General features: G+C 39.3%; 1 protein-coding gene across 2 annotated transcripts in view; it reads right to left on the bottom strand.

Moving 5' to 3' along the window:
• Positions 1-25,136, bottom strand: part of STK39 (serine/threonine kinase 39) — a 2,138,083-nt gene that overhangs the window by 142,006 nt on the left and 1,970,941 nt on the right. For both annotated transcript variants that reach the window (XM_044075594.1, XM_044075595.1), the window contains one exon: positions 3,621-3,689. In XM_044075594.1, coding sequence (XP_043931529.1) covers positions 3,621-3,689 — 69 coding nt within the window. The remainder of the gene's footprint in view (positions 1-3,620; positions 3,690-25,136) is intronic.

The following is a 25,136-nucleotide window of genomic DNA, read 5'->3' as shown; positions in this document are numbered from 1 at the left end:
GGGGGTGCCCACCACACCTCCTGACCTTATGTATACCAACTCCAAGATCGCCATACTTCAGTACTTCAGAGAAAAAAAGGAATAATCTTAAAAATCCCAGAATTTTAGCCATTAGGTCTTCACATTTTGGGACTTGGCAAAGGAAGCCTCGAAGTATTAAAGGATTACCAAATAAGTGCTTGCATATTTTAAAAACAATGTACCATACTGTACTTTTAGTTACGCATTCAAGTTATTCTTCTGTCTTTCCTTTGGAGGAAGTGACTATTATGACGGAGGTACATTTTCTTAACAAACGAATATGTGTTGACCACGATAGCTTGTGGGTTTTAGATAGCAATGTTTTTATTATTGTTTTGTTTTCCTTTGTTTTTGTTATTATTATTACTACTATTACTTTCTACTGTACTGACTGAAGTATTCGCTTCTGAAGCACTGCTTTATTAATAATCATTTTGTCAACAGTGCATACAACTTTGCTGGATGTTCTGTTTATAGGTTAGTATTAGGCTAACTGCCCTTGTGGGCCATTTTAAGCCTAGCCAATTACCCCATGTGAGAATCAAACCCTGCACCTTGTGTCTATAAGGTAAACACCTTAACCAGTATACCATCCTCCCACCTCTTCCCCTGCCCAAATTGTTTATCACCAAGATGTTCCCAGACTGGGAAAGTAGTGTCAGGAACATTAAAAGTTAGGAGCGCTGAGAGCAATAACCTACAGCAGATAGTCTGCAGGAAGGTACACGGGGTGGGGGGATTGGAGTTGCAAAACATTTACAATTTAAAAAGTCTCATTTTATAAGCTTATACGCTGTCACTTATTTTGAATTGATTGTAATATGTTGAGGGAGAATCACATGGTTTTACATAGCGATAGTTTTCTTCATTTAGTTTCACACACACTGACATGTTGCTCTGTTAACTCTTAGAAATCCCTTGCAAAGAAAGTTTCATTTTCTTAAGTACGTCTGCAGATCAGTGTAGTTTTGCAGGATATGTATCTACTTCTTGAAAGAGGTAGTTTTTTGCATTTTAGAGACAGAAGACTGAAAGCTATGCTTCCCATGTCATCAAACATTTATCAGCACTCCTATTACACCATCAGTTAAGAAAACAACAACCCATTCACACTAAAAACAAAAGAAAAAAAGTATGTGCACACACACACACACACACACACACACACACACACACACACACACACACACACACACAGTATACCCACAGAGAAGCTTCCTAAAAGCAAGATGGCTCACTAAAATCAAATCCGAAGAAATAAAAGTTTTCATTATTAACAAGAAAAATGAAATAAAAAATAAAATCATACGTGTATCACATCTAGCCAACAATAAAATAGCACTGACAATGAAATGAACCAGAATCTAAATGTCTGCACTAAGAGTTGTTCTTCTTTCGGCTTTTCCTGGTTAGGGGTCGCCACAGCGGAACGCCGGTCCGCTAATGATTGGCATTTGATTTTTACGGTGCTAAGGTGCCAGCCCGATGCCCAACCTTCAACAAAGGCATGCCCATTCACGCATGTCTTTTGAACGCCACTCAACCCCGGGGAGGACATGCAGACTCCATACAGAAGGCGCTCCAGCCAAGAATCGAACGGGAGAACCTCTTGCTGTGAGGTGACAATGCTACCGCTGCACCACAGTGGCTAAATGTCTGCACTAAGAGTAAACTAACTAAAAGCTTAAATAAACTATGAAAGTAACACATCAGAAGAAACATTTGAGGTTAACGTTTACTAGGCTACTAAAGTAACATCTCTTAGCTAGTTAACATTAATTAAAAATCATAACTTACCTCAAGTCTACAAAAGAAAACCACATGACAGACAACATAGTCACAATAAAACTTATTTCCTATATAAAGCCCTGTTCAACTGGTAATTTATATAGTTACTACAATCCTTCGAAATGAATTACAAACAGCAAGCTAACGTTAAAAAAATGGGATAATGGATTATGTGGTGCTCTGCTTTGTGAGATACCTAAAATACCTTTTACTATACGATGAATGAACTTGGGTTATTTCTCCATTTATGATGATACCCATTCCTTAAAGTAACATTAGAAGACATCTGGTGTATGATGTAAAAGGTCAGTCACATATTCACATACACAAACACACAAATATATTTTATATAACACACACACACACACACACACACACACACACACACACACACACACACACACACACAGTTGTAAAGAAGTAATAATGGTAACATACAATATTCTTGTAAAGCCATGTCAACTAGTTTATCGTGTTTTGATGTGTGTTTTTTGAAGATATTCAGTAAATTTTATCCAAATACTCATCCAAAAAATATCTCCTCAGGAATACAGCACATGTAATGCAAACCAAGCACTTGATACAGAGATGAAGCAAAGAGAAACATATAGCATTCTGATGGTGAATATGCTTACCTTTCTTAAATAATGTATTTGCAGAAGGGCATTTCAGTCTTCTTCCGCATTGTCTTCTGTCGGCTGAGGTAATGTGCATGTACTTTATGGAACTTGCGTTCCCATGCTTGCACAGCATATCACTGCAGGAGATGCAGTGGAGAGCAGTCTCCATTGATGTGTATTTTTTTGTTGTTTAATAATTAAAAAAAGAGGTTTAACGAGCGACAGTGCAAACATTTAAGGAAAATCAGCTAGATTTCTGTTTGTTTCATTTTGCAGAATGTACCTGATTTTTCTCATACTTTGCTCTGTACCTCACCATCTACCAATAGAAAGTCTGGCTGCTCAATTGTATTTCAGGGCCTGGACATTTTTCTGTTGGTATATGCTTGATTTACAATGGGCCCACTGGTTGGCCTGTCCAATCAGTGTGCTTGTTTTTCAACAGTAATCAGCATTTATTGTATATTAAGCATGTATTTTGTGCTCAAGATTCTTTCAGCACAGTCCTCACTAAATATTTCACATTTATCTATACAATGAATAGCCTTGCCAAGGGTTATAACATTATTTTAACTACATCAAAGCTTGAATAAGGCATGGTTACCTCCACAGCTAAATATGAGACATTTCTGAAGATAATATTCTAACTGTTACATTTTGATTCAGAATAATGCCAACATTTTACTAGAGAAACCTGTTTTACTCTGAAATTTGCATCACCTGTACAACAAACAAGCATACAAGCAAACATAATGGATATCTGTAGCTGTAAATCAATAATCAAATATGTTTAGAAAGCGGACTTTTCTCAGATCATGAGTCTTTATGTCTCAAGTGTGGTGGGCTGCTAATGGCAACAAAAAGTAAGCAAACATTATTATTAATTTGGATGTAATGTATTGTCTTTTCTCTTCGGTTGGGGGCTATACTTAATTCTCAGCAAATCAGAGTTCTGGTCTAACTGTTCTCTCATTTAAGCCTGAGCATACCAACTAATGAGCATGAAAGGAGATCTTTATGCAAACATCCATATGAAAGCTTATAGATTGCAAGCAATCTCATCATATGCAAAAAAAAAATAAAAAATAAACATGAAATTTTTATCAGTTAATACATTTATACAGGATGGTTAATTCATTTAAGAAAAGCTACTACTACATAGCAATTTAGATGTCTTATTTAGCTAATTACCTATAACTACATCATGTCCATCAACAAGGCCAGCAGAGAACAGTTCCTGAGAAACTCCATCAGCAGTATCTGCAAACAGACCAGCATAAACATGTTAGTAATATGGTCACATTAGAAAACAATCCTCAGAGAAAAAAAAATCTGTGCTGCTAAGGATTATCCTTCTGTGCTCTTACCCAGTCACTAAACTGAAACACTACTTGCAGTACAGTCATCTGTCCTTACATACATGATGATGTTAAAAAGAACAGGCACATTTACAGCATTACACAACATGCTGCAGTCCAATGCTATGCAGTTCTTCAGCCATTTTGTGTAGATATTAACAGTTTTAGTCATGCAGGACACTGACATCTGATGCAGTCTAGATGAAGTGGCCCAATATACCATCATCACTTCTGTAGAAAGGGCAGTTGTGAAAGTAGAGTAGCAGTCAAAACCTCCTTTGTATTTTTTTTTTTACAGTTCCTTGCTCCCTGACTGCTTCTTCATCTGCCTTTCAGCCTTATACCCTCCACACTCCTCATTGAGAGTCTACATTGCTTGCTACTGGTTATCCTGATGGCGTCCCATTATGTACCATGCATCCAGATTCATCATAGGGCAGATCCTAATGGCTATTCAGTCTAAGGCGAGGGGGGTGCAATTTTCATGAGGAACAAGAAGACAGAGGCAGCAACTAGTCATGATAACCATCAGAGGAAGCAATGTGCATTGATAACAGGCATGCATCCCAATTCCCTCCATGATGCTATACTTGTCATGGGCCTTACATCCACCAGAAATCAAATGAACAGTGAGCAATCCAACATGCTTCCCAGGACAGAAGAGACAGTAAATGGCTACTTCACTCTATCCCGTCCAAACAACCCATCACGTGACCTAGATTTCACTCCCAAACACAAGTCACCAATGGAATAGTTGAGCATGTAGCCTCTGTGCCAATGGGTCACCTACAGTCAAGACTTGCTTTTTATTTGCAAGATAAGTGCTTTGTGAAATGGAAAGTTCTGTTATAGTAAAGATTTTGTGCCATTTCTACAGCTAGTAGATTAGTCAACTACAAAAATGAAAGTTTTTGTTTTGTATAACAAGAGATAAAATATTATTCCACTGTCCTTACCAAGAGAAACTGGTTTTGGAATGGTAATTAATCCCAACAAGCTTCATTAGACCATATTATTCATTATTTGTTTACATGAAAAAGTGTCAATTTAGTGGAGACTACAGTCAGTTGGTAAAACCTAAATCAGTACAACAAGTTTTGGTTGCTAGAGTTTCCATCTTCTTGTATTGTGGTGCAGTGAGTAAAGCAGTAAATTCATGACCTCAGAGATTACACCTGATGAATTCACAAAAAATATTTAACAAATAATTTACAAATAAATGCCCCATATTTCAGTCACAACAGCCTTCAGGTAAACATCATTATAAAAAGTCAAAACTTTTCTGTTTTATGAGCACAAAAACTAATTCACACCATACAAGTAACTGCACCACTATGAACATGCTGTGTAATAGGTTTTCCTTGGGATTGCTGATTGCTACTTAATTATTGCTATGTGGCATTTGCTTATTTTATTGATGCATCAGTATAGCAGCACTTTTTATTGAATATGATATTATGGTTTATTTGAGGTTGCTTAAGTCTGAAAAAAGAGAATCTTTTTTTATTAGTTTTCTTTTTCTTCAAGTTTGTGTGACCTTGGTAGTACATTTAGAGACTGAGGTTTCTATACAAAGTTTTTCAGCTCCAGGCAACTCATATTTGAATAATCATTACAGACTCCTTGTATATTAAGTAATCACCATGATGCACGTGGGTTCACACATGTGTTTGCATGTTTAAAAGCCATCAGTTGATTCAGACAGAAGGCATGTAAACAATCAACTAATATCATTCAATGGCATTATATGAGAAAAAAAGGAGAGACCTTTTTTTCTAAATAATGCCAGAGTAAAGTTTCATGAAAAATGTGTATTTAGTAAGTTTTATAAATGACAATGTTGAGTAAACTGTGGACAAACACTACAGCTAATGAACTGATTGCACATTTAACTGCAGCTTCAATGAATAAACACCAAATGGAAATGAAGATCCAGTCTGCAAATTTACAAAAAAATGTCAGGGCATGCCTTTTTCAAAATAGTGCCATTCTGTAGCAAGCAACAAATCTTGTTAGGAATCCATCCAAAGATTGTGCTGTTTGGTCACTCAGGCTTCAGCCTTTCTCCCAGCCACAATCCCACCACTACAAATCCTTAGAACATAACTTATTGTTAAGATGTGTTTTTCTAAATAGAAGTTTTGATATCATGTTAATGTACAATACTTTGTTTTCTCTAGTCTTGAAGCCCACTTCACCACAATGACAGTTTAATCCAGGAATTAACATAAGGAGCATAGGTTCACTGGTAGTTAGCTGTCAGGCAGTCCAAGAGTCCTTTGAAGAGCCTAGCCCAGTTTCCCAGTTGCCCAAGAGCATCGTCTGGCTAAGTGAATTGCTTAGAAGCATACAGTAGACCAATAGAGGTTGAGAAAATCCAAATCTGGACTAGAAAAAGCATCTTGTCACCAGTTTGCAATCTTAATCATCTGCACTATCTGCAAGGTAAGAGAATTAACACCTCTTTTTAGGATGGTTTGGAACAAAGTATTTTGTTAATTGCTTGGTGAAACATTTTTTACAGACTATAGTTTTATTGCTTTCAAAACGAACTGCTCTGGGTTTCATTTGTTGTTAGGAAACAAAAGCCAATCCAACACATTCTGAAATGCGCACCTTTAAAGTAACAATCATCTTCCTGCTTAAGCTTTGGTCTTTACAAGCTGTTGCTAGCCCTAACAAGGAATTCATGATACTCCACCTTCTTTTATACTTTGCATCTCCAGATGAAAAATTATCTGAATCCTTAAATGTTCAGCTCTACAAATCCACCAGGCTCTCTGTTAACTATCCTGAAGCAAAATCTTCTGACAATAACTCCACTAATATCTACTTCTCCACTCCTCTCCTATATTTTCTAACACAGCCCCTGAACTTTTATACTATATTTCATCGACACCATTAGCAAACTATCAGTCCAAACCAACTCCAGCACCAATGGTAACATTCTTCTGACCCTCCAACATCCCCTTATCCCTCTCAGGCCTTCTCTCTGAAAACAGCCTCTAAAAACTATATTAAATCTTTACTTCGTAAGCTAAAACCCTGCTCTCTCTCTCTCTCTCTGTTGCTAATCTCCAACCACTATTCAGAAAGCAGCAGACTCTCTTGCCCTCCCCATCTCCATACTTATCAACCACTCCACTACTGAATCCAAAGTGCCCATGTGGAAGCAATTCTATACCATACCTATTCACAAGGGAGGTAACTCATCTGAGCTTGAAGATAACTGGAACAACACACTCTTCTAAAATGAAAAACAACACAGGCTAGAATAACTCCAAAAATGATTAATGGAAAGCACTTTTCATCTTCCACCGTTGGAAGACTTCATCAGACAAAAGGAAAAAAAAAAAAACTTCATACAAAGTTTTAAAATGAAAAAGGCGCCAAAACAAACCACAATAATTAAATAATTAATTAAGCCGCCATTCAATTAACTGTTTAAATACTAAGTTAAATAATTAAAAGTGTTCTGCATCAAAAACCTTTTCCTTATGTTAAAAAACATATATAGCGAAGTATGATCGTTCATTTGAAACTTCCATTTAAAACATTAATTTTGGAAGAAACAGAATGCAAGACTGTACGGTACAGATGTGATGACTGAAAAGCGTAAATGTAGGAAAACATAACTGTAAATATGTGCTTAAAATGTTAACCTAGATGCAATAGAAGCAAAAATGAATGCGTAAATAAAACAGACTACTGTCACAACACCAAGGGATGACAGTATCTGAAACCAAGATGTCAATACCTATAAGCAGGGTGTCAATACCTAAAAGGACAAATAAGTACAGGAAACTATATTCTGGAACATCGAAAAAAATCTATATTCTAACACACCAAAAAAAAACTATGTTTCTAACCTTAAAACAATACTGAACTATAAAAAAATATATATATGAAAAAACTGAAACAAAATCATGAATATACTGTAGTGGGTACTACCTTTTACTAACATAAAATGATTTCTTAAATTTTTTAAAAAACTCCTCTGAGCTTGCCAACTTCAAGCCTATCACTATTTTATCACCTCTTTCCAAAATATTAGAGAAATGTGTTCACAAACAAATCCTACACTACTTACTTACCCCCACACAACATGGCTTTCACCCAAAACATAGCACCTCCACAGCCCTCATATCCTTCTTAAACACTATATCCCAACCAGAGACAATAATAAACTCATCTTTAGCCTATTTCTGGACCTCTCAAAAGCACATTCAACACTGTGTCCCACCCTCTGTTGCTGACCAAACTCTCTGAACTTAAGCTATCTTCTTCAACTATGTCCTGGTTTGCTAGTTATCTCTCTGATCAATATCAATTGGTTAAATGCCCCTCTACAATATCCCCTGCCCTACCTATCAACATAGGTATACCTCAACGATCTATCCTTGGCCCATTAATGTTTAACATTTTACCAACCAATTATATACATCCTGTCCTCAGTCATCTCTTGTGCAATATGCAGATGACTCCACAGTTGTCCCCATTGCCAACTCCATCTGTGATCTAAATACTCTCACAAAAAAAATCCTCTTATCAATTGAAAACTGGCTCACTAAAAATCAGTTAATTCTAACTCCTAAAAGGACTAAACTCCTTCTCTTCACTCCCAAAACTATGAACCATCTAAAATCTTCCTTCTCTATCGCTTCCCTCTGTTGAGTCTCACACCAAACTTCTGGGGGTCATCATAGACGAGCAACTCAAATTTGATCTGCATGTCTACAACATTATCAAGAAAACCCACCAAAACTTGGACTTCTGTATAGAAACAAAAGATTTCTCTCTTCTTCTTCTTTCGGCTTTTCCCGGTTAGGGGTCACCACAGTGGAGCATCTGTCCACTCATGATTGGCAGTGGAGTTTTACGGTGTTGAGGTGCCAGCCCAGCATCCAACCTTCCACAGAAGGCACAAACATGCACGCACTCACACCTAGGGCCAATTTAGAGTGTCCCATCCACGTACAGCATGTCTCTGGGATGTGGGAGGAAACCGGAGCACCTGGAGGAAACCCACACATCCACAGGGAGGACATGCAGACTCCACACAGGAGACACCCCAGCCAAGGATGGAACCAAAGAACCTCTTGGTGTGAGGTGATAATGCTAACCGCTGCACCACTGTGGCTGCCCAAAAGATTTCTCTCTACAAGAGCTAACATCTCCCTATCCCATGCATTCCTCCTTCCAAGCCTATTCTACAGCTCGCAAAGCCTCACTATCTTCAGACCACTTTCTTATCAAAATAAGAATCCACACGCAACAAAATTGCTAGATTTGTCATAAATCTAACATAACTCTCACCACTGTCCTGCCCTTAAAAGCTTAAACTGATTAGAAATTTCCCCATCAACTGCTCCTCTCTCAGCTTCAGATCATACATACTATGTTGTAACCGCCCTCCTCCATTCATGATATTGCCTCTCTCATCTCTCTTTATATCCCCCCCCAGGGTATCTCAGAAGCTCTGCGTAAAACCTCTTCCAGATCTACAAACCCAGAAGCAAAATAGGGCAAAGCTTTTACAGTTTCTCCACTACACAGTTCTGGAACAAACGTCCTCTAGATATCAGGAATCTTAATCACCCACAAGAGTTCAAGACTGCTATCAAAAAGTTTATTTGCAGTACTTGGATCTGTCACTGTAATTACCCTCCATGACTGTTCCACCTTAAACTCTCATTATTTCTTCACCTATCCCCCTTACTTCCTCTCAGGTTCACTCTATGACTGTATTCCAACTGTCTCCCACTACTCAACTAACATAACCTACAACTTACACCTCATCCGTGTCCTACTTAAGTAAACAAATACTAACCATTCTTATTCCTGTACAGGCATTTCTCACATTCGTACTTGACACACAACTACAGACATTGTACTGCCTGATTTAGTGGCATACGTTTCGATATAATTTCAGATGTGTAAATAATATACATTTTCATTATGGTGGCTTTATATATCTCACTGAATAATTGTATCTACTACTCTATATGTTTGTAATACTTGCGGTGCTTTTCTCCCAGGGCTTCCGCTGAAAAAGAGGTATGGCTCAGTCAGACTAACCCGGTCAACAAATGTCAAATAAATAAATATACTATACTATATTTGCAACAATAAATGATGTAGTATACGCTGCATAGTAAATGATTATGTATAGCACATTATTTATATAATTTTACAGCTTGTCTTAGACATAATTTCATATATCTGCTCTTGTACTATTAAACTATAATATCTGCTGTGATTAGCTCTGTCACTTTGTTGTACCTGCTGTTAGTGTAGGGCATTTTCCACAGATTTCTGCAGAAAATGGGTTTTGCCCATTTGGACAATCTCAATAAAGAAATGCAATAAGTGAGTAAGTAAAACAAGTAAATGTTGGTGTGTCTATGTTCCAGGTAGCACAGTATATTACTGCTTCAAAGTAAGTGTGTGTGTGTGTGTGTGTGTGTGTGTGTATGTATGTATGTGTGTGTGTGTGTGTGTGTGTGTGTGTGTGTGTGTGTGTGTGTGTGTGTGTGTGTGTGTGTGTGTGTGTGTGTGTGAAAATGGGGATTACCATCTGAAGGATGGAAAAGGAAGCTCTGTATATTAAATTGATAAATGAAGATTGCACTGATTTTCTTTTTCACTTATTGCTCTGTTCCTTCTCACAGAACAGGAGTTAGAGAGAGTTACATGGAGGTATCAGTGCCATGCAAGGTTTTATTTATTAAATTAACTGGTGAGGTGATCTAGCCCAAACACTTATTTTAGGCATAACACAATAAAAATATAATACAGTTTATAAAACTACTCGAAGCATTTACATTCATTTTATATAATAAACTAAAATGCTATTCAGTTACTTTCACTAAGTGCATCACAAAAAAAAATCAAATTTAAATTAATATTAGAACATGTTTTCATGAAATTTGCACAATGTTGAAAACTAACACAATCAAACCAGAGTGGCAAACCAACAACAACAAAAAAGAACTTTTCACAAGAATTACGTAACAGAATTTTATAATTTAGTATGTTCATTCCTATTACAAGAACCTCATCAGAATAAAAACATCCCTGTAAAACAAGCTTAAATATGCTGACTAGGTAGGTGTAAGTAGTCAAACAATCAGACCTCATCTTTAAAAATGGAGCAAGAGAAACAAATTTGTTCAAGTCAAGTAAAACATCTGCGCTTAAAAGGATTTGCCATGACAGTTCCCTACAGAGTAAGGTACTCTGCCAATCACACCCCGCAACTGTCCTGGAATACTGTTTCCAATATAAAAAAAGTAAATTTTTTAAAATCTTTACAAGAACAAAAGTGTTTAAATAAAGCAATATTTTCTTTACCATTTTGATGGAATGTAAATGTTCATAGATTTTATTTAATCTTCTCTCAGTTTTTCCAACATAAAAAACAAGTATGTATCATTTTGGTGGTGTTGTAAGTATATCTGCCTTTGCAAGGAATAAAATACAGTTGTGTACACTTACCATAAATGTAGATATTCGAGTGTATTCACTGTTGCAGTCATCACATTTGGGATATCCCTACCAGGGAAGCCCTTGGCCGGCCCGAATATCAGAGGCTTAGAATTTCTGCGTCGGTTGCTGTCGCTTCAGGACTGATGTCAGGATATCAGTAGTATAAATTAAGGCAGCCGACACCATTATATCAATTTTTTTTGCCCTAACCTGTCAGGAGCCCCCAAGTGGGAGCCAGGTTCTGGTGGAAGAACCCCACCAGTAGAAAGTAAATACCAATATATCTCTCGTAAGGAAAGAGAAGAAAGAAGAGGGGTTGGAGGGAGGGAAACCAGGACTGCAACAGTGAATACACTCGAACATCTACATTTATGGTAAGTGTACACAGCTGTACTATGTTCTTCATATTTCACTGTTGCAGTCATCAAATTTGGGTTGATTCCCAAAGCTGAAGAAATGGGTGGAGGTAGTCAAGAAAACTAGAGGCTGGCTAGGATGCCCTGCAAGACTGCAGAAGCAAACCCTGCCCTGGATTTTGGAGAAGATAGGCAGGTGGTAATGTTTGGTAATGGTGTAAACAGATATCCAGGTGGCAGCCTTCAGGATGTCCCTGGTAGTGACTCCTCTGAGGAAAGCTGCAGAGGTGGAGCCTCCTCTGGTGGAGTGAGTCCTGACCCCCTTGGGGGGACACTATCCATGTTGTTTGTAGCAAAAATGGATGCAGTGTGCTATCCATTTGGAAATGGTTTGTTTGGAGATGGCTTTGCCCTCTGCCCCTGCAGCAAAGCTAACCAACAATTGATCAGACTTTCTGAAAGGTTTAGTTCTGTCTAGATAGAATCTGAGCTGTCTGTGCACATCTAGAGAGTGCTGGATCCTTTCCCTCTTGTTCTGTGGGTTAGGGAAAAAGGTGGGCAAATGAATGGATTGGTTGAGAGCCACACTGGACACCACCTTGGGCATGAAGGATGAGTTAGTCCTGAGGGATACCCTGTCAGCATGGAAGATGATGAAGGGTTCCACAGCCATGAGTGGATGCAGCTTGGATATCCTTCTGGCTGAAGTGATGGCCAGAAGAAAAGCAGTCTTCCAGGAGAGAAAGTTTAGCTCTGCCAAAGAGGCTGGTTCGAAGGGGGGAGGGTGAGCTTTTCCAACACAAAATTAAGGTCCCAAGCTGGGGTTGGTGCTCTTTTGGGTGGCCTCAAGTTACTAGCCCCTCTTAGGAACTGTTTGATCAAAGGGTGTGAGAAAAGGGGCTGCTCAGTTGGAAAATGAGCAGAGATAGCAGAGGCATGAATTTTAATAGAGGAAAAAGAGAGGCCACTGTGCAGCAAGTCAACTAAGTAATACAGGATGAGAGGGAGGGAGGGCTGTGCCGTATTGGCTCCCTTAGCCTGAATCCAGGTGCAGAACCTTTTCCATTTGCCAGCATAAGACTTTCTAGTGCTAGGGCGTCTGGCCTCACGTAAAACATCTAGAACCTGTTTACTGAGGTACTGGCAGATTGATGGGGGGTTAGGGAATAAGTCAAGCTGACAAACTGGGTCTATATCATATACTTGAAATTCCAAAATATTGAAAACCATAAGTTCAAACTTTCGAATATTGATAACATCGAATGCTCAGAATAGCAATTTTTTTCCCAGGGAAAAAAATTTCTGTTCCGAGAAACATACACATAACACAAGCACACCAAAATAAATAAACCACACACATACAGTTAACAAAACCCAACCCCACACTAAACCATACATACATTACTAACTATCCACTTACCTTAACCCGCACCCTAACCCTAAGGTCAGTAACTCTCACACCACAGTGGAGGAAAGAGCGAAGCCATGGAATGGCCCACCAAAATCTTGCCCTAGGTAGGATTTTGATGTTCCGGGGCTTTGCTATTTTCATCATTCAATGTTGTGGGTTCCATATTTTAACTTTCAAAGTTTTACATCATTGAAGTTATGATACAGACCCGCCAAACTGAGTGTCTGCAATTGGGGATGCATGAATTCCCCTTCCCTCTGGGTCAGGAGGTTTGTAGTCCGAGGAAGATGCCATGGTGGCAGTGGGGACAAGCTAGCAAGGGGGTACCGGTGCTGGTGAGGCCAATCTGGAGCTATAAGAATTGTCCTTGGTTTTTCCTCCTTTATTTTGAGCAGTACCCTGGGGATGAGGGGTAGTGGAGGAAAGGCACAGACTGATAGAGTGACCCAGGGGAAGGACAGGGCATCAACTTTCCAAGCCATGCAGTGATGCTCCCTGGTGCAGAACTTGCTGAGCTGATGGTTGCTCTGGGAGGCAAAGAGGTCGACTTTCAGGGTGCCCCATTTCTGACTTATTAGGGTGAAGGTTCTTCTGTTGAGTTGCCACTTGAGTGGATCCAGAAGATTTATGCTTAAGTGGTCTGCCAGAGAGTTGAGAGTACCTGGTAGGAATTGTGCTAACAGGTGGAGTTGCATGGTAGAGCCTGTGTGCCAAAGGGTCATGGCCAGCCTGCATAGAGGGTAGGAGTGAGTCGCTCCCTGCTTGTTGACATGCCACATCACTGTGGTGTTGTCTGTTTTGATTAGGAGAGCCCCTGGGGACAGAAGGGGCCTGAAATCTATTAAAGCATGCTGAACAGCTATCATCTATTTTTGGTTGATGTGCAGACGGATTTGCTGTGGGCTCCATTGACCCTGTATGTACCTGCTGTCCAGGTGTGCACCAAAGGCATAGTCTGATGCATCTGTGGTAAGGGTCTGGGTGGCGGGGGTGGTGAGAAAGGTAGTCCCTTGTTGTGGGAGCATGCTGTTGCCCACCAAAGAAAATCTTTTCTGAGGCAAGGTATTATAGGTATAAGAGTCTCCGGGTCTTGACAGTGTTGACACCAAAGGTTTTTTAAGTACCATTGAAGTTTCCTCATATGCAGTCTGGCATATGGAATGAGTAGAATGCAAGATGCCATGAACCCCAGAGCTTGCAGGATTTTCCTTGCAGATAGCTGGGGTCTGGTGGCTAGTTGACAGAAGTAGGCTGTCAGGAAAGTTTGCTTTTCTGGTGTAAGGAATACCATCTGGGAAGCTGTGGCCAGGCTTGCTCCCAGGAATGTAATCTTTTGGGTGGGTACCTGTTTGGATTTCTTTTCATTGATTGTGTACCCTAGGGAGGTTAGTAGGGACTTTACAAAGCCCAGGTGCTTGAGCAGCTTTTCCTGGCTGTCTGCCTGAATTAGTCAGTCTGGATATTCCTTTGTCTGCAAAAGGCAATGGCCGGAGCCAGACATTTTGTGAAAACTCTGGGAGCAGTAGATAAGCCAAAGAGAAGCGCAGAGAACTGAAAGTGCTGAGATCCTGCCCTGAAACAGAGATATTTCCTGCATGATTCCCTGATAGGAATGTGGAGGTAGGCCTCTTTTAGGTCTAGGGTGGCTAGCCAAGTATCCGTGGAGTGCATGGGTAGCAACTGCTGGAAGGTGAACATTTTGAATTTTGAGATCACCAGGAAAGTGTTTAGAATGGATAGATCGAGGATGGGCTGCCAGGTGCCCTCTTTTCTGGGTACCAAAAAAAGTCTGGAGTAGAAACACTGGCCTTTTTGTTCTGCAGGAACATGCTCTACTGCCTTCATAGACAGAAGGGAAAGGACTTGCTTCTGCGCCTTTGCCCACTGGTTTGGAGGTAGATCTGGGAATCCTTTTAGAGTTGGAAGGGTGTGGAAAGAAAAATTGTATCCCTGGGACACTATGTTGAGAACCCAGTGATCGTTGGTAATGGTGGCCCAGGTGCTGGCGTGAAAGGAGAGTTTTCCTCCTAGGGGTAAGTGAAGGTGGGCAGAGGGAGGGGGTGGGGGAGGAGAGTCATTGTGAGTTCTTACCATAAGGGGGTGGCTTAGTACTTGCTGGTTTTGAAGTGGAGGTTGTCCACTGCTTAGATCTTTGCATTCCCTGTGGCTGATGTCTGGGGAGTCTGGTTCCCCTGGGTCTGGGCTAAGCTGGCTTTGTGGGAGCAGGAAAGGACCAGTGCTTGGTGGGACAATGCCTGCTGAACCTGGGTGGCTGGACCTATAAGAAATCCTTAACTGGCTGCATAGATTTTGCTTTTTCTTCCATCTTTTTTAAGAACTCTTCTGTCTTAGTGCCAAATAAGTTGTCTTTGTGCAAGGGGGCATCCAACAATTTAGATTTAACATGGTCTGGCAAGGGCTGCTCCTTAAGCCATGCATGCCTTCTAAGGACAGATCTGGTGACTGCTGCCTGCAAGAAGCTTCTAGGGCATCAAAACTACAGTGTAAAGTGTGTTTAGTTACTTGACTTGCAGAATTCATTAACTCTTGTAACTCTTTAGATTCTGCACAAGCAGGAAAGGAAGACATTTTTTGTTTTAGGAGTTCCAGGGTATGTTGCTGAAATTTTAGCATATGGAACTGACATTTGAGTGCTCTGATAGCAAGAGTAGTGGAGCTGTATACTTTTTTACTCCATTTGTCTAGTGCGTGGGAATCCCTATCTGAGAGGGTGGAATTCTTAGCAGAGGTTGCTTTAATTCCATTAGGCCTTTGAGAAATTACCTCTTGATCAGCATTAGGATTTTTAAAAATAAATTTGTGAGAGTCAGGGACTCTGCAGTACCTGCCTGGTTTTCTGGGTGCAGGAGGGATGGTGTCAGGAGTCAAGCTGGATTCCAGGAAAACATCCTCCACAACATCCGGGACTGGGGGGATGGCCAAGGGTCTGTGCTGTGGAAGATCTAAGAATTACCGGAGTCTCTTTTTAGACTGAGGGTAGTCCTGACTTTCCCATTAGAAATGCTACCTTAAGGTATGAAGCCTTTCCCCAAAGGAAAAAATCCTCTGGGAGAGAGGCTGAAGGAATGGATTCCTCTGCATCAGAATCCTCATAAGCGCAGAGGGGTTGCATGTCTTCTTATTCAGATGCATCAGAGTCATCGGACTCATGTTCAGACAAAACTAGAGGGGACAGATCTCTTTTCCTTTTGGAAGGGGTAGTTTTGCTTTCCCTGATAAGCATGATAAGGTCTTCTGCCATTTTAAGCATTTGAGACTGAGGCAAGGAAGCAGGTGCCTGAGATTGGGCCGTCGGTTTCTTGGGTGTGGTTCATACCCTGGGCCTAAGAAACTCGGTTGTTTTTGAAAGAATGGTAGTCACAAAAGAAGATGTCAGTTTGTGTCGAGAATCGGTAGTGCAAAGGACTTCCTCGGAAGCCGGTGACTGCTCAGTGGCTCTGGACCCATCCAAGGTAGAGACAACCACAGGATCCTTAGTCAAAGAAGAGTTTTGCGCCATACCAGACTCCAAAAGGGTCTCGATAGCGGCCTGCGAATCCACAGAAGCGTGCATCAGGGGCTGCAAAAGCGCCTCACTGAGGACCGGAGAACTGATGACTAGCTTAACGGGAATGTTGTCGGTAGGTCTCTGTCTTTATCTTTATGTTTTTTCAGAAGATCTGCTGTCGGATGGCTTACCGAAGCTCAAGTTCAAGGACTGTAAGCGAAAATATCTAGCTACAATAACAGCCTGATGTCGGATAGTTCTGACGTTAAACAAAGCACAGAAGTGACAGTGGGGGACATTGTTGTCTGGGCCTAAGCAAGTGATGCAGTAGGAATGAAAGTCTCATTGTGGTATTTGTTTTCTACAGGTGAGACAATTGTTAACTTTTTTGACATCGGTTAGTGCAAGAAAAAAGGATCCCCAATAGGGTGCTTAGCTTTAGTAGACTTCAATTCGGTAGACGAAACTCAGATGGTGGCCGTCTGGCACTCATGCAAACAGCTTCTGCTTTGGGCTCCATGGCAAGAAAGACTGATGTAATGGCATTGGCTGCCTTACTTTATACTACTGATGTGGGAACATCAGTCCTGAAGCGACAGCAACCGATGCAGAAATATTAAGTCACTGGTATTTGCGCCGGCCGAGGGCTACCCTGGCAGGGATAACCCAAATGTGATGACTGCAACAGTGAAACATGAAGAACATCCCTGAAATGATTCAGAATAATCTTGTGTGGTCCCTCAAAGCTCTAATGACACTGGCTGCATGCACCACACTTGCTCATACTGCCATACATAGATGGAGTGGCCATCCTGTGCTCAAAAGAGGTACCAATATTGTTCAATGCCTTAAATACAAAAGATGGTGTGGTGTCAAATTTATTAAGACCAGGAAAAATACCAGAAACTGTGGACCAATTGTTCTTAACAATAAAGTATATGCTACCAACATCCAAGGAATGATGTAAGACCATAGATAATGTGTGGTCAAATAGAATTCCTGTCCTGGAGATGTTGGATTAAGGTTTTCTCAACATGGGTGCATAATGATCCACTCTACCTGACCAAATAAAATCGATGACTTCCTCCAATAAGTTGTTGGGGTAAGCATGATCAAGGTAGATATGCTTTATAAACACCTTTATTGAATTATTACTTGTGACGTAGGCAAACTTGCATTTATATTATCAAGTCTGTGAGATAAGCTCCTTAACCATTACATCAATAGGTTCTTAACCATTATATTAGTGGGTTCACATTTAGAGACATACACCACATAGATTGTTTTATACCATATAATCAAAGCAGCATTATATATTTTTTTAAGTTCCTGTCTTCTCTTAAACCTCATTCCTCCTCCAAAAAATATTTTACATGCATTGATCCCACAGCTTCCATTTTTTCTATGTAATTTACTGTTAATCTTTTCTAAAGATCCCTATTCCTGTTCCTTTATTTTGGTTACAATATTCACTACTTCAAGTATAGTTGATTTAGTCCTAGATTTCCATTTTCTAGTAATTGATTTTTTGGCAACCACCAGATTTAAACTAAACAAGGCCTTACTATGTCTAGGCAATTCAGATTCTGTATCCCCACTCAAAAAAATTAATTTTGCGATGAATGTTTAGTTATGTTAATTTACTCACCCAGTATTCCTGGCAGAATACTTTGTATAGAACTTTTAAAGTCTGGCTAACTCATTACACTACAAGAATGTATGCTCTCAGGTATCTCTTTCTTCCCCATTATACCTTCAATATTTGCCATCTACCTGAGGAAAAATTAGTTGGAGTCTGCTGGGGTATAAAAGTATTTATGCAAACAATTCTAGGCAAAACTCCTAAATCTTCTAGATTTTATTGCATATTTGGGAGCCATACATATGTTCTTCCATTGTTTCTCTGTGAATTGCTTATCTAATCTCTTCTCCCAATCTTTTCTGATATCCTCTGATTGATTCCTGTAGTTATCTTGCAGGGTGTTATATGGTCTACCGAGTATCTTCTTTTTAACAGCAGCTTCTGCTCTAGATTCAGTTAAAAACTCAACCAGGGCAGGTCTTTCATTCAGGACTCCTCTATGCTTTTCTCTTTGTCTATAATTGGATATCAATCCTTGATAAGGAAGGCAATCACTGACATGAAATCCAAATGTCTTCATGGCCTCTTCCCATTCTATTACTCAATACGTTGGTTCCTTTGTCAGCTCCTTCCAGTAAATTCCAGCCTCCTCTTACCTATTATCTGTACCTCTAATTGCAGTCATCCCAAGTAGCAGACTCTTTCTCCTTTCTCCATTCTTGTATTGGCTTAGTTCGTAGTAAATATGCTATTTAAAAATATAAAGTTACGTATGACTGTTGTTACTCTCCTAAAGGATCTGCATCCAAAATCCCACTCTTTCCTTTTTTCTTCAACTACTGCTCCATCCCATTTCATCATCATCCCTTTCCACTTTGAAGTGTAGTTTTCTGTTTGTGCTATGTATAGAAGCATTAACTGTGCTCTAAAATATCTATTCAAAGCAGGTAATCCTAAACCTCCTAGTTCTGTTGGGGGGATCGACTTATCCCATTTGACTCTTGTCCTCTTTCCCTCCTAGATAATATACTTCAACTCTTTATTAATTATTGCCCACAACTTCTCGTCTAGTTGATAAAAAAACATGCCTGACCTGTATATAAAACTAAAGAGACTAAAAACATTTTTATTGCTTGTTTCTTGCTATCCACATTAATATGCACGAACTTCCAGGTTCTCAGTTTTTGTATTATCTTTTATTTAGTCTCTTCCCACAAATCCTCTATTGCCTTAACAGAATCCTTTTTTAATCTGTACTCCAAAATACTTAATTTTGTCATATCCCCATAAATATTGGTATAGCTGAACCAAATTCATGTGTGGTGACAAAGTTTACAGCTATAGCCTTTATTTTATCATCATTTATTTTATACCCTGAAAAAATTGAACTATTTCAGTGTCCCACAACACTGATGTATCTTTTTCTGGTTCCAGCAGGTACAAAATAATATCATCTGCAAATAAAGTCAACTTTTCTTGAATACCATACTAACTTTATCCTTGAATTTCGGAGTACCTTATAGTTTTGCCAACAGTTTTAAATAAAGAAAATAACAAAGGGAAAGAGGACACCCCTACCTGGTTCTTCTCTTCTGTCACAACCTATCAGATAAGAGCACTCCCACTTTGATTTTTGCCTCCAATACCTCATATATCCTTCTAATTAACCTTCTTTTTGTATAAGGACATGCAAATGCTTCCATCACCCTACTCTTAAAATCCCAGCTTACTCTGTCAAATGCTTTTTCTGCTTCAAGACCCAACAACAACACTATTTTTTTTACATTCTGCTTCCCTTTAAATCATATTTTTTCTGTCACTGTTGTCAAATGTTTACTTCCCCTTCACAAAATCACACTGATCCATATTTATCAATTTTGGCATCACCTCTGCCACTCTTTTAGCCATTATAATTATAAATACTTCATAATCAAACTTTAAAATTGAAATAGGCATAAGCTGGATCTGAGGAGTCTTTACTGCTGTTAGGTATTACAGCCACCACAGTTTTTTTCCATTATCTTGATGGCTTCCTCCTTTTAAAATACTGTTAAATAAAACCTTTCACATCTTGATCACTTTCTCCCCTCATAATTTTCACTCTTCCATGGGAATACCCTCTAGTCATGGAGGTTTGCCTTAGGATTTGGTATATATCACCCTTTTTACCTCATCTCCTTCTGTATTAAAGGTTATCTGTTGAGCCTCTTCTACTTCTAACCTTGGCATATTTAAGTCTTCCATAAATATTTCCATTTATGCTTTTTCTCATTTCCCCACTTCTATGCTTTATACAAATTGTCATAAAATTTCTGAAATATCTGGAATACTTCTACATGACAAGTTTGGCAATAACCATTTCTACTTTCTGTTGCCCAAGTCATGTCAAAAGTTCTTGTGTTCTGGAGTTATCAAAAAACAGTTGCTTAAGATCAATCCTTTTAAACTCATGTAGATTATAGAGGTACTCCCTTATTTTCTCTTTAGCACTCTGCAGTTGTGCCGGATCTTGTTCTGTGAGAATCCTCTTATTCTGTAATTATTTAACCTTTGTCAGCCCCTTTAAATAAATCTTGTTACTTCTTAGCAAGATATCTTTTACTTCTATTTTTAAACTCTGGTTTCATTTTATACCACGACTAGTTATAACTTATGGAGTACTTTACATCTTCCAGAATAATTTCCACTACCCATTCCTGAAATTCCTCTTTTTTTAACAGGTAGGTGGGGAAGTGTCAGTTTCTCACTTTTACTTTATTACCTTCATTCTTATCTTAGTAATTATTGGTGCATGATTTGAAACAGTTATTGCATGTTTGTCAAAGTTCCCAGTTAAATGCACATGTCCCTGGGAAATATAGTTTCTGTCTGGTCTAACTCAGTTATTGTACCTTGAGGAATAATATGTAAATTATCTTCAAATTCCTACTTCTGAATTCATATCTTTCATATTTCATATCAAATATTTTCATAAATTTCTTCAGAAATTGTCCTCCTTTTGTTATATTTTCACTTCTAGGCCCCTAGATACATCCTTGTTGTTGCAAACAAAATTCCAGTCCCTACCTGAAAGTAATATTCCTTGATGAAAGCTGATTGCTTCTCAAAGTTTTTTTAAGCTCCATAATAGCAGTTTTAGGCGCAATACAAGTACATGCCAGCATAATCTTCACCCCTTGTCACTAGCCCATTACTACCACAAATATGCCATTATTATCCTTTTTTCGCTCTTCTAGCAGTATTGGAGCTCCTCTAGCAATTAACATAAGTACTCAACTTTTCCATTGTCTCTGCTATTCTGAATGTCCATCATGAAATCCTTTCTTTATCAAATTCATATGCTCAGTTCTTTCCAAATGTATCTACTGTAGCATTACTATTTGCACTCCACATTTTTTATTAAAATAAAATTGTATTTCCTTTTTGTCTAGAGCTGCATGACTATTTACATTCCAAGATAATATTGAATATGTTGACATTATGGAACAAAGTCATTATTCCCACTTATTATATATGGCAGCTCTTTCAGATTTTGTGATACATACACCCACTAATGTTTGTCAGGTTAATCCTTTATACTTTTTTTCTTATCATCAACCTTGGAGCCTGCGAAGACTGGTAGAGAAATGTAAAGGCTGCCAGCCTAGCCAGATAGAATTTTGCAGATAATTCTGTCAATTGTAAATATGAATGTAAACTACAGGCTTGTTGTCTTAAATGTAGAGAAATACTGTTACATGTGGAACTGGAAATAAATGTGACAACAGTGCACTCTACTGACCAAAGTAAAGCATGTGGTGACCCGTTGAAGTGACAGTGGTGCCGAAAAGTCTAGATGAAGAAATGATTTCTATTATTTTAACCAGGAGTTAAATTGCTAGACTTAAACATGCAAATATATTTTTATTGCTCTGTTCCTGACCAGCTGAAAGATAACAAAAGGGAGATGTTAAGAATGCAAATGCAGTTAATGTGTAGCCTGGGAACTCCAAGAAAGTGTAAAGGAGATTATGTAATGTGCATCAGAACTGTAATAGTAATTTAAAGAGAGAGAACCAGAGATTATTAAACATTTTTGTCTTGAACATCCAACTCAGCACTGCCTTATGCTCTCTTTATGTAAGTAGTATGTTAGAACTGTGTTTTCTCCTAGAAGTAGCTAGGAATTAGAAAATATTAGACTAAGTATTTTTCTGTGATGTCAGAACTGTACTACTGAATTATTTTAAGTATTTCTGTGTGATCTCTGAACTTTTGACTAACACTGACTGTGTAGTAGAAAGTATTGTCTGGTGGCTTTAATTATTTATTATTAAATATTTTAAAACCTTTTAACTGTGACTGGTTTGTGTAGAGATAAGTTAAGCTCTAGAGTACATTGCATATGTATATAAGTATCCTGTACCAAGTCACTCTAATAAGCCTTGAGACTGTTTAGTCACATCTACCAATTGGATAACAATACTGCACAGTAATAATTGGACACCCTTTTAAGGGTCTTTGAGTAGCTGATAATTATCTGGGTGGTGGCAGGGTACTACTGTATAGTCTGGGTAAAAGGGGCACAGATGGAGAACCTGTGCCAGCCTTCCCCAGGAGTGTCTGTGTGGTTGTATAAACTTATCTCAAAGTGTGTGTGTGTGTCAGCAACTTAGGCAGGAACATGAAGCACTGGTTGGACAAAGAGGGTGCTGGAGATTTTAGCTTGCCCAGCTAGGCTGAGATCTCAACCCTATAGCTGTGCCACTGGGGAGTCTTATTGGGGATCTGGAGAGCAAGGGAGCGACCAGCCCCAGACTGACTGTGATCTCTGTGTGCTCCTAAGGCTAATTGCACTTTACTATGTGTATTTGTTATCCTTTCCTCATATATGAGATGCCCTCTCTGGTGTTAGTGGTGAGGAATGAGTCTCCTTGATTGCTGGGCCAGGGCACAGGCATCACAGAGCCTATGTCATATTGTACAAGACTTTTTGTTTTAACAAAATCTTTAAAAAACAAACCAACAAACAAACCCTAAGAATACCCCTATAACCTATTAAATTAGTACAAACACACACAACTGTGTACATCTTCAACTAATGAAGCTTAGCCCTCCTATTAGGAAATTTTGTCCCAAACAGACAGGTGCTAATACAGGTCTTAATCAACTTTAAATTGAGATTATGCATGATACGATGCATGTTATTGCCTGTGCTTTGACTTACACGAATTAGTGTCTGTCCTTATTTTATATATCTTTATTCCCCTCCTAGATGTGAAACGCTGTACATGCATACAGAAAACATTAACTTTTGGCCTTGAAGAAACTAATGCTCTGGTGCAGAGGTTCCTAGGTGTGTACTAAGCTAATGACTCCAACATCCTTTTTAAGCCTAGTCATGCATCCCAAATCTCTGACAAGTTCTGCTACCCTTGATAAGAGTAATTAGGGGCTTGGGAGATTAAACATTTACAAGCAGAGGTCTGGGAGATGAACCATTTACAGGCTGCTTATGCCCATTAGAGACACGGATGTCAAACTAAGGATGCATTTCCTGTTCCCCATCCAAGTGTCCACGTTAGACTTGAATTGGGTTAGGGAAGAACTCTGTTTCACATGGATAGAAGCCTGTTCCAGAGAAGGGGTAGTCATTGTGATACATACCTGTCTCTCCAGTAAGTCCCATTTATATCACAGGCAAGGTTTAAGTCTTTAGAACGTGTAATTCTGGTGCTGTTTTGGGGAGGTCCATCAGGGTAGGGTCTGACAATGTCTTGTATGCCAGGCATGTATCTCCCCTGAATATCCTGTAGGGGATAGAGTACAGGGATAGTTCTTTCTTTCATTGAGGAGCTTCTGTGAATGTTCCAGTTGTTGGACATGTGTGGTTGGGTACAAACCAAAAGGGACATTATACTTAGTAAGAAGTCTGATGAATGCCAAATACAGAGGAATAATAACCTGCTTGGGCATAAATTCCATACATTTGTTTATAAGTTGCACAACACAGAATGATTTCCTCACTACTGTAGACATGTGTTAACTTAAGGCTAGATTACTGTCTGTGCATCTCCAAGTCCCTGACTCTTGGGTCAACTCTTAGGGGTGTGTTGTCAATATTATAGTTGCCAGGGTATAGTTGCCAGGGGCGAAAGACTTGCCAAAGGATAGTATTATGCATTTCTTGTCATTTAGTTTTAGTCCATGGCTTTGACACAAGTTATTTGCCTGCATCACCCCTTCCTAGAGAACATTAGTGTTGGGTGGGGATTATATCACTGTTCTTAACTTGTGATCATCAGCACATTTTGGTCTTCCAGAGGCCCTTGACATTGGCCTTGACTTCAGAGAAGTAAATGCTAAAAAGAAGTGGTCCCAGGACTGATCCCTGAGGGACTCCACTTGTTACAGACCTCTTTGAAGTGGTGGACTCCCTAATGTTAACTTTCTTGGTCCTGGCTATGAGTCAGCTGACTATCCATCAGGTGACATAAGGGTTTATACCTAACCTGTTGAGTTTATCAACAATGCAGCCTGGGGAATTTTTTTCAAATGCCTTGGCCAGGTCAAGATAGACAATGTGAACCATTTTGTCCTCATCCATTGCTTTGATGACCTTCTCAAAGAAGCTCACCAGGTTGAGTAGGTATGATGAAACCAAATTGGGTTGGTTCCTGTGTTTGGAGGTTTCCTATGTCAATATTGATCATTTCCATGATGATTCTTTCCATGGCTTTGCATATGAGACTGGGAGACCTTTGGATCTATAGTTTCCAGGGTCTGTAGATGGCCCACCTTTGTGCAGAGGGATGACTGTTGCTGTTCTCCGTTTCTGAGGCCGGTTAGGAGGCTATGATTAAATAATTCCAGAGGGCCTGACACATGTTTCATACTATTTAGAAGGTATCCTGGGATATTGTCTGGGCCCATCAATGCAGTGTTCTTGGCCTTAAAGCATTGAGGACTTGTTTCCTAGTGATAGTAGGGGAGTTATATTTGATGTTATTTCCTGAGAGGTGGTT

Source organism: Protopterus annectens, chromosome 6.part1 (assembly GCF_019279795.1).
Source record: "Protopterus annectens isolate FY-2018-M chromosome 6.part1, PAN1.0, whole genome shotgun sequence".
Classification (NCBI taxonomy): Eukaryota; Metazoa; Chordata; order Ceratodontiformes; family Protopteridae; genus Protopterus; species Protopterus annectens.
Note: the sequence above shows the minus strand (reverse complement) of the source record. Positions and strands in the feature narration are given on the sequence as shown.